This window comes from Poecilia latipinna, unplaced genomic scaffold, assembly GCF_001443285.1.
Source record: "Poecilia latipinna isolate Pla-1442-1.1 unplaced genomic scaffold, P_latipinna-1.0 Scaffold198, whole genome shotgun sequence".
Taxonomy (NCBI): domain Eukaryota; kingdom Metazoa; phylum Chordata; class Actinopteri; order Cyprinodontiformes; family Poeciliidae; genus Poecilia; species Poecilia latipinna.
Window position 1 is genome coordinate 1 of NW_015112814.1, and position 10,622 is coordinate 10,622.

The following is a 10,622-nucleotide window of genomic DNA, read 5'->3' on the forward strand; positions in this document are numbered from 1 at the left end:
AAAAAACATATGCCCACAACAGTGATTGACACATTGAGGTGAAATCATAGTCATGTGCTGGAATGGCTCAGTCAAAGTCCATACATAAATCTAACAGAGAATCGGCGGCAAGACTTGGGGGGATGGGAGGGAGAGAAGAAGAAGATATTTTCTTTCTATCTAATCTGATTGAGCTGCAGGCTATTTCGCAAACAAGAGAAAGACAAATTTTCTCTCTCTAGATGTGCAAATCTGGTAGACACACCCTAGAAGACTTGCAGCTGTAATTGCAGGGAAAGGAAGTTTTACAAAGCATCCACTCGGGGCGCCGCATAAGAATACATGCCACGCTTATGGTTTATACTGGTGAAAAACGTTAGACATAAATAATTTCTCTTCCAATTAACAGCTACGCTTTCCTGTTTGTTGGTCCGTCATAAAAACCCGTTGATGTTTTGGTTGTGACAATGTGGAAAAAAACCTCAAGGAAGAATGAATACCTTTGGTATAGCTGAAACCTGTTCAGTGTTTGAGAAACTTATTTTTGGAAATGTAAGTTTGTCTGTGAAATGCCAGAAGATATGATACTGCAACACAAAAGTCTTTGTACATTCTGGAATTTATATTTCCTACTTGTTAAAAGGTGGAAAGTACTAACATTAAAGATTTTGTAGGAAGTTAGCTTATCATGAGTGACTGAATAATGTATCTATAGATTTAGAGTAGCAGCAGGATACTCACACTTCATCACCTGTTCCACCATTGATGAGACCGCCGTCAGCCGCTGTGTAGGGCGCCTCGAGCTTCTGGAGCGTACCTGTAAACAAAAACAAGCTTCATTATTCTATGAAACTGTAACTTGTTCGCTATTCTTTTTACTTATATATGTGCCAGTTTGGTCATCTGAAGACAAATCAGTTCTGTTTGATATGAATATTTTCCAGGAAAACAAATCTATTCTACAATATGTAATGGTATTCATTTGTGAGATGAAACGTTAACTAGAAAAGATGTCTTTCTGTTTTTTTTTTTTGTTTTTTTTTTTTTTTCCCCATGCATCTAGTTTTCTGTACAGAAGCCTCTGCTGTCATGGTATGATGTGTTTTTCTATTAGAGATGGTTCACGGTTCAGTACAGAGAGGGCTTGGTGAATGATGCATCTCCTAACTGGGCCTGTCTATTTGAACAACACCGATGATGGGCTTCATGCTGCTTGGCATGCATGAAACACATGACAGGGATCCATAAGCATCTTTCAGCGGGACGCTCCTACTGGGCAAACAACAGAAGCGTTAACATATAGAGCCGTGGTGTCTGTGGTGGTAGAAATGACTGGGTGCTGTCCATTTCTAATATGTCATTTGTCCACAAATGTCCCCATAAAAACTAGTAAGAAAACTCACTTCACGGGTTTTAAATGATAAAACAATGTCCTTTACCAAAAACCGTAAACTGTTAGGAAACGTGCAGCATGTCAGTAGCAAAGAAGAGAAAAATAACTTGGTCTAAACAAAGACCATCTGGATGGAAAGTAGCAGGACAAGCTTGCAAAGAACTCAAAAAATCTTGAGCAAGCCTTCAGGCAAACAAAAACCAAATGACAACCAGAGATAGATTTTAAACGCAGACTTTTATCAAAATTGACATTTTATTATGAAATCACTTTCCAAGTTAGTGAGCAGTACAGAGACAAAAATGTTTTAATTAAAAAAGAAAAAAAAACAAAAACAAAAAAAAAAACTAACACTCACCGTTTTCAGGGGGTGGAGACACCGTTTGTAATCTTCCATCAGAGACATTCCTGACTTCATCCTGTTAGCCAAAATGAATGAATTCAAAATGAAAACATCAAGTAAAACCCCAGCTGGAAGAATGCAGACGCTATCTGACACAATAAGCAGATGGCAGGCCGGTTACCGGGCGTGCCGCAGAGTCGGGTACCAACTGGTCAGATGAGAGGCTGCTGCTGTCCTCCCTGCTTTCTGATTCTTTCTTTCCGTTGGTTAGAGCGCTGGGGATCGTCGTTCCAGAGTGGTCCGCTGGCTTCAGCTCTACTGCAAACACAGGGTTAGAAAGCAGCTGTTCACCCATCCATCACTATCCTACAAGGACCAACTTTACCCTAAAGATTACCTGTAGCATAGAGCAGTGCTGCCAAGAGAGCGGATTAAATGAATCCTAAATAACTGGTGAGAGAACTTAACCTGTGTAAACATCTCACAAATGCATCAGTTCCTCCCACAGCTCTGCATCTGGCTTTACTGCATTTCTGCTGTAAATATCCAATAATTAATCATAGCTGCTTGAAAGCTCCCATCACAGCTTGGAATCCACTGCAAAGCTTAGTGTAAGGCCACAGATGAAACAATATTAGAGTGCCCAAAAAAAAAACAATAAAAAAAAACAATAAAAACACCGGCAGCCCACATCCATCCCGAGTCTCGCAGTGTGGATACCTTTGTCCTTCTGCATTCCTGGGTGCTGGCGCTCCACTGGGCTGACAGCTGAATCATAAGCCCATTCATTGTGTGTTAGGACCGCGGGGCTGGAGGGGGGCAAGGAGTTGGGCCTCTCGCCTGGCTTCTGGGACGCGGCACAGTCCAGAGCAGAGCCAGCGCTGCAGTTGGGGCCAGAGCCAGGCCGGGAGCCGGAGGGGGAGCAGGGAGCAGAGGCGGCCCGTACGGGGGCACACTGCACCGAGGCTCCTTCACGATGGGGGCTGGGAGAAGGTCGGTCCTGCCCATCACGGCTCTCCTCTGCCCCCTCCTCGTCAGGATTGCTGTCTGTGTCCATAGCCATAGAGGTGTCACCCTGCCACACACAATCATGTAAGATTTCCAAATTTCATTTATTTAGAAACAATTATTCTTCACCATTCAAACCTTTTTGAAACTTAAACACTTTAAAAAGTGAAAAGACGTTTGAGCGGGACTGACTGTATGTTGGTGTCACATCATAAAAATAAAAGCAACATGCTCATACTGACGTTGCAATTTGGTAAATGATTGCCTCTGAGTGCCTCTAGTCTGCGCGTCCTGCCATTGCAAACGGGTTACCGTCCGTGAAAACGTGATTACAACGCGGTCTGGTGGACGATAACTAGTTTTACCATCTGTGCTCATCACTTGTACTCGGGCAAAGAGAAGATTTTTTTCCCTTTTTCTTTCTTTTATTTTCCTCGATGGCGCCCTGGGAGGAAAAAAAATTACCTTGTGTGCGACTGCGTGTCCTATACCCAGCAGTCGTGCACAAGAGCGCATTAAAGCCCGCCCCGCTCCTGTGGAAAGAGCCGCTTCTGTGGAATTCACCCCACAGGATCGCATTTTGCACAACTTTCACTCAAAAGCGCCGTCAAAAGCATCGCGATTTCGGGATCTGAACTGGGATGTTTCGCACCAGCCGCTTCGCTCGGCGTGCCCACCCTCTCCTTGTTTTAGAGGCCTTGTTGAGCGGTAAAATTAATAACACACGGGGAGCACGAAAAGGGCCGACGGAAGGCGTTTTATCCTCTCTCAAATTTCCTCCAAAGTGCGCATGGAGTTGGAAGCCGAGGCAAATACCTCGCCATTGTGTCTGAGGGCTTTTCCCCAGTCGCGGCTCAAAACATCCGCACAATAGAAATAAACGCGAGGTTTTCAACGAAGCTCTCCGATCAGCGTCAGCAGACGACTCGATCGCCAGCCCACTTTGACTTTGCAGCGGGTCAACAGTTTAGTGTAAAAACGAGCCAGCGCAAAGAAATGAATCCGTTATCGGACACCCAGGCACCTACATCCGCAAGCCCCGCATTGCAAGATTATCAAACAGCAGCCTTCTGGTCGCAGTGACCAGCCGCATTCGGGTTTTTTTTTTGTTGTTGTTTTTGTTTTTTTTGTTTAAACGACACACACGTCTTTCAGAGAACAAAGTCAATTTTGATCTCGGCTTAACCCAAATCGGATGGGCGCATCCGCCATCTAGCGCCAGGAAAACAGTTTGCGATCGCTTTTAGTTTACAGCCGCCGGTTCCTGCGCGTCAAGCGACTTTGCTTTGATTTGACTCAAACGTCATACTGCAAGTAGTTGTCAGAGATTTTTAGAACAAGAGGGGGAAAAAAACAACATATTGTGCACAGGACGGAAGGAACCACAACGACAGTCAACGCACGTCTTGGACGTGACCGGGTTTGGGAGGCTGTCCGAAAATGGATCTAGGGGTTCGACTTTATGCACCGTGTAGAAATTCCCCATCCCATTACGGGAAATAGAAATACAACCAAATTACAAAATAATGATTTATCATTGCGTATATTCTGTTGGTCACTTTGTTGCACATAGTTATGGATTTAATCATCGTTTTATAAACACAAGCCCTGGCGACCGACCGCGAAAATATGTTTGGCCACATGGTGCAATCCACCATCGGTAGTGTTTCAACTCGTTTCCAGACATTAAAAAAAAAAAATCAACGATCAAACGTCCCGTCGTCCCCGATCAGGCTCCTACATCCGCGGTGTTCGACACTTTTTCCCCCACCTTTACCCACTCCCATATGATAAGCGTGAGTCAATAACAAGCATTTCCAGCCCAAATAATTCAAAAATAAAAGTCTATTTAGTTAGAGTCTATTTGAAAGCCATTATTTTGAAGGCTGCATCAGTCTACTTCCGGTCTAACTGTAACCCGTTTCTCCCCCTTTCGCTCAACGCCGAGTTTGTGGCTTGAAAAGCGCTTTTGCCCCCCCTCTCCCCCTCCCCGCCTGCTGTAAATGGAGGCTGGGATTGTTGCGGGCGGACCAAACGGGAGAACTTTATGATTGTTGTCCGTTTTTAAACCGTCTGCGCAGTTGTTCTAACGTGCTTCTTTAGCAACCGGCGCAGCATGAAATGTAGCACGCTCGCACAAGCTACACGCGCACCTTCTTTTCTTCTCCACCTCGGCAGCGCTCGAGCGAGCTCCAACCGCCGCTCCCCGTCTGCGGCACTTTTTGGGTGCACTTGCAAATCACTCCCCTCACCACTCCCCTTCTACTAACAAAAAGAGGAGCTTTTCCACCATTTTTTTCACCCCCCCAACTGCACAATGTCTGTTTTAACTTCCACCTGTACGTTTTGTGTGATGTGACATGACAATGACATGTAAACCACGTTAACCGTGGCTTCCCCCCTGCATCGGGTCTGCATTACCTCCAAATCCTCCTCGTCCTGGTCCACGGCACCGAAAGCGCTATCCCCATTGCTCAGGTCGGAATGACTGGCTTCTTCCATCGCGCTCCGTCTCGCAGCCGTGGCTAACGAAACATCGTCTTTCTTTCTGCTCCGCCGCTGAACCTTGGCGGCGTTCCGGTAGGAGATGGAGCCCTTGTAGTTAACTTTGAGCACGGTTTGCTCCTGGATCAGTTTCTCCAGTTCCGCGCAGGTTCGGTCTGGCTCGGACCCGTGTCGCCTCCGGACCATTCGGCAAATCCTCTCCAAGTCCGGCCGGGCTTTTCGAGACCGCAGCGAGTCGATAGTATCCAAAATCCACTCGCGGTACTTGGATTCGGACATCTTTTTTTTCCTCGCTTTTTTTCTCCCCTTCTACCTAAGTGCGTCAAGCTTGAACGGCACACACGGCGATTTTTCGTGAGTCGCGGTCCGAGCCCCACTGAGAAGCGGAAACCTCGCTCTACGCCTCCTGCGTTTGCGTGTGCGCTTAAGGTGGACTGACTGAGTTGGAGCGAAAAGTTTCACTCCAGAGGCCGCTTTTAAGGTGGAATTTGCTGTCCTGGACGGGAGCGAGCGCCCGCGCCAGGTTTCTCTCGGCCCTTTTGTGAGTGCATTAAGAGACATTTTGTGTACAACTTTACTTAAAGGAGAGGTGGTCACTAAAGAAACTGCATTGTTTGGGCAAACTTAAACAATCAAGAGAGAAAATATATATGTATAAGTAAGTCTACTAAGAGTCCAACTAAATTTATGGGGAAAATAGTGGAGAAATATGTATCAGTTGCTCTGGTTTTTGATTAGTTTATATTTACTTTGTTCATGAAACTTGAATCCTGCATAGAACAATCAGTAGAAATGATTAAACACCTCAGATTATGGCTGCTAACATACCTACCAAGCTATATGAGTACTACTAGCAGTTCTACATTTCAGGTCCTTTAAATGCTAATTATATTTCATGTTAAACTCTCTAAAAAAATTTATGTAAAGACTTTTAATTTTTTGAGTTGTATATGTTTTTCTTTCTAAACCTGTGCTAGCCTAGAAGTCCTAAGCAGAAGTTTAGTTCCCATTTTTCTTAGAGCAGCTCTATAAACACAATCAGAAAATCCAATCAGGCTCCAGATAAGAACACAATGATATAATTGCCTATATATTACTGTCTTTTAGAGGATGTGATCTACAGCTTTCACAAAGGCAGTATTTGGTAGCTGCCTTAGTTTTATATCTATATTCACATTCAGTTCCCCTTGGTCATATTTGGTGCATATAAATAAATAAATATGTTTCTATTCTTTCCTGTTTTTCATTTACATCTTTATTACCTTTAGCAAATGGTTCAAACTTACCAAACCACTACTTCATAGCTTAACATATGAAAATATTATGCTGTAAAAGGAATTCCTCCCCACCCCGTTACAGATTTTTTAGTTTTGTCAAAGTTGAATGTTTCAGATAACCAGTGACTCACAATGCTTCAAAGAGTCATGGGCTCAGTTCAGCACTTTGTCCACTGTATTTCTCTTTACTTTTTCTGACTCCTCTTTCTGTGGTACAGGACATTGATCCACTCCTAGTAATCCATTTATCCAAACAACTTGCTTAGCTTAGTTGCTCCAAATTATGTTTTAAAAATTTTAAATATAAAAGTGGAACAACAAATATTCCACTAGTAGAGAATTCTAAAGCTTTAATCACAATATAGCCTCACAAAAGGACAAGTGTCTTAAGTCTTAAGTATTTTTATGAACTCACACTGATACATATCATTATGATTCTTCAGCCATCATGTTTAATTGTCCTGTGGATTAAGATTCAGTGTCTAAACTTAAAACACAATCTTGCTTTCATCTGACAATAACATGTTGCAATATGTTTGTCATGCACTGCCCATCCAGCCAATGTCTTTTTTTTTTTTTTTTTGCAAGTCTTCTTGCTGATAGGTTGGCATCACTTAGGCAACTTCTAATTGTTGCAATACTTACCGGTAACTAGAGACCATTTTTGGTCATTCTGGAGCATACCATTGGTTGAATCCTTGTTGGCAACACGTTGATTTGCTTGATTAGTAGACTTCTATTTTCTTCATAGTTTAATTTTCCATTTTAAAGCATTGGGAAGCTTTTTAGTCAGGCAGCCTGAAATTTTCTATAATTCTTTGTGTTTTCCCATCTGCAGTCAACTATTTCACCAAATAATGTTTGGTGAAATAGAGAATGTCACAATTCTCTACATTTGCTGCTCTCGTCCTTAAATAAAATGCATTTTATACAGAATGAATGCCTCCACAGGTCGAATCCCAGTGTATTATTTGGGACATGCCATGTTCAGTTAATGATTCTACACCTACAGATAGATTTCTTGGCCACGTCAGAATATAATTCCTTCTAAAAACCAGTGATGGTGATGTTGGGCTTAAAGAAAGTTGTGGATATGAGCATATTGGCAGTTGCCCAGGGTGGTATTATAAAGGGGCAACAGTCAGAAAATAAAATCTGATTTATGTTAGTTGTGGACTTAGCAAGTTTCCTACTGCTTTTATGCATGTGCAGAGAAGTAGAGATACCCTGCTTGCTGCTGAGAATAAGGAAGCTAGATTATGTGCATTACTCCCTTGAGCGATTCATGCATGAACCAATACTGGTTGAACTTGCATCATTTTGAACACAACTGTAAGTGTAGCTCACCAAAGGACTTAAGATTTGTGGGAAAAGTGAAATCGGTACCATCCATTTATAAATTTACACACTCCATAAAGAGAAAGATTTCTACAAGCCACACATTTTAGTCTTAACAAGTAAAACTTTATTGGAATGATACATTTTGCAAAATATTACTTTGTTTATATTTTTTTAAACATACTCATTGTGTTCTAAGGGTATCTCTCAAGTTCTCCAGAGGGTAAGATAGTTAAGACTGTCAAAGGCAAAGATATACAGTATTGTTTCCCAAAAAGGTACAATAGACTACACAAGCACTGTACCCAGGTCATGAGGAAAAAAAGGTTGATGTTTTGTTTTTGCTTTTTTTCCTTGTTTTTCTGAAAATACAATTAGAAAATATGAACGCAAAACAGCTCAGATGTAAAAAGTGTTATGCTTGAATAAAGTGTGTGGAAATAGAAGGCAAACAGGAGAAAAAATTAATGTAGCACAGATCAGTCGATAGTGTCTAGCTGGTAAAAAAAGAAGAATGAGACAGCTGACAAAGTTTGTGTGAGAAAAAGTGTAACAAAAAGAAGTTTAATGTCTTTAGTGTCTGGAGTGGATCAAGTCGATTCGTCTTCTATATCTCAAACTCTGATTTAGCTGTTTGTCAGAAAAAAAAAGATGAAAAACTATTACATGTGCTTTCTTTAAAATACAAAGGTATACAGAGTAAGCACAAATTATTGAAACTGATTAGAAAATGCGTGGCAAGTGCTTCATTATTCAGACAAATCATGTCAATGATACGCGGCATAATTTAGTGTAACGTCCAAAAAAAAAAAAAAAAAAAAAAAAGATTATACAGACTGTTAGCTCCAGAAACAATGATTTTTCTCGGAGATGTCTCAGGTCCAGAGGTCTTTCCATTATTCTTCTGTACAACATGCAAGAAAACCAAGCTCACCAAAGAAACACGTGTTATATAAAAAAAAAAAAAAATACACATCAGGTTTCCAAACAGCACTGAAACATCTCCTTACCAAGACATTCAAAAGGTATCCCGTGGTTGATCTCAATTACATTAAGACACTGCCAAACAATTACTCTTGCCTACCGAAATCATGTAGTCACAAACATTCTAAAAATGTCATGTTACGAGACTCTGACAAATAGATTGATGCACATCAAACAATTCACAGAAGCTTCTGCAGTGAGATGGACAAAGTCTAGCACCTCGGGCCAATGAGGGGTAGGTTGGTGAGAGCTTACATCCTTCAAAGCAAAACAGTGGGTTCAGTCAACAAACCAGCACTAAGATTTGGTCTGCGATTGTCTTGCATCCACAGAAATAAACTTGGCAAAAAGGGGACAGCTCCACATCGGCTTCCTTGGTTGAATTTGTAACAAAGGAAGCTGGTAACCAAACAACAACCTCAAAACAACCCTCCCCCCCCAAACAAAAATTTGGCTGGGCAGTAAAAACCATACGACAGTGTTCAAGGAAGAAAAGGGAGAGGAAAAAAAAAATCGAAGTAAAAGCAAGAATATCAACATCAGCGACAGTAATCCGCAAATGTCCGTCCTACAAGTGAAAGCTGAGCAAGGCCCAGTAAGGCTGACGCACTTCACTGGGTCCTCTTCCATGTTCAATAAATCATTAAACGTCATTTTAATATTAAACATCTTATCCATAATCTCAGGTACCTTAGCTCAGATAAATCCTCTGGTTTTCTCTCTTTGAAAGTGATATTGTACAAAAATGCCATGCACGCCGTGTTAAAAAGTTTTGCTACTGTTTTTGCGTATTTATATCCACCATCAGTTACATGTAGACAACCGCAATCTACAGTTGACAAAATTATATCTCGGTTGTACGGCTAAGAGACGATGTCGAAAAGACGGATTTTTCCTATGTGTGGTTATGAAGTATGAAAATTAATCAAACGAATAATCGTCAGGAGTGTGACCACGACGTTAGCAGCTGCTAAACCACGGCTTATTAACCCACCCTAGAGCACTAAATAACACACAAGCACAGAGATTGACATAAAAAGGACAAAATGATCACCAATAGTAGTTGTAAAATGCTCTAATAAATTCATCTAAGAGAAAGACAGACTTAAATGCAGACCTCACGTTTGCTTCTCTCAGGTCCCCCCCAAAGGAATAAGACCTAGATGAAGTTTACTGTGATAAATAATTTTCACTCTGATCAAACAGGTCCCAACTGCTTCGAACGCAAGCAGTTAAGTGCATCATCCACCCATTAATCATGCCACATTGAGCAGACAAAGGCAGGTGCAGACAGGTTTCAAGCTTTCAATCAAATGGCCACGTGGGTCGACATAGCCATAGCCAAAACTCTGCACCGACTAGACACAGTTTTTTCCAACCAGTTGGCATTATGATAGGCACATCTGTTGGACTTGGTATTGCTTGGACAGATTCAGGTTGGAGAGATGGAGGGAAACAGGCTGACAGGATACAACAATCACTCTACGGTTGTTAAAAGCTTGTAGAGTGGGCCCATTCAAAAAGGAGCCAAACAAACTCAGTACCGTCGCAGAAAAAAAGAAAAAAAAAAAGAAAAAGAAAAAAAAAATCAGTGCCTCCGCCTTTAAAAAGACTGCGAATGTGTCATTAAGCCTTCAGAAAGATACAATTGTAGCTGAACTATGCTTGTTCTTATCCAGGTCCAGTCATAAACACAGGAGGGAGAAATAAATGAATAGCAAACAGTTGAGAAACAATCAGAAAAGGCAACACTGCTGGTTCTGTAGAGCTTTCTTCACTTTGCCTGACTTACCAA

The 10,622-nt window shown here is 41.7% G+C and overlaps 1 protein-coding gene across 2 annotated transcripts; it reads right to left on the minus strand.

Moving 5' to 3' along the window:
- Nucleotides 1-42: 42 nt before the first annotated feature.
- LOC106946594 (atherin-like) lies at nucleotides 43-5,867 on the minus strand. Of its 2 annotated transcripts, none has more exons than XM_015031024.1 (5): nucleotides 5,145-5,867; nucleotides 2,436-2,790; nucleotides 1,897-2,030; nucleotides 1,731-1,791; nucleotides 43-796 (listed from the first exon to the last, which is right to left on the minus strand). In XM_015031024.1, the coding sequence occupies exons 1-5, from the start codon at nucleotides 5,505-5,507 to the stop codon at nucleotides 717-719; spliced, it is 993 nt and encodes a 330-aa protein (XP_014886510.1). In that variant the 5' UTR covers nucleotides 5,508-5,867; the 3' UTR covers nucleotides 43-716. The 2 variants fall into 2 exon arrangements, with proteins under 2 accessions (XP_014886510.1, XP_014886508.1); XM_015031022.1 differs by having other exon boundaries at nucleotides 46-796; nucleotides 1,897-2,033; nucleotides 5,145-5,854.
- Nucleotides 5,868-10,622: the final 4,755 nt, after the last annotated feature.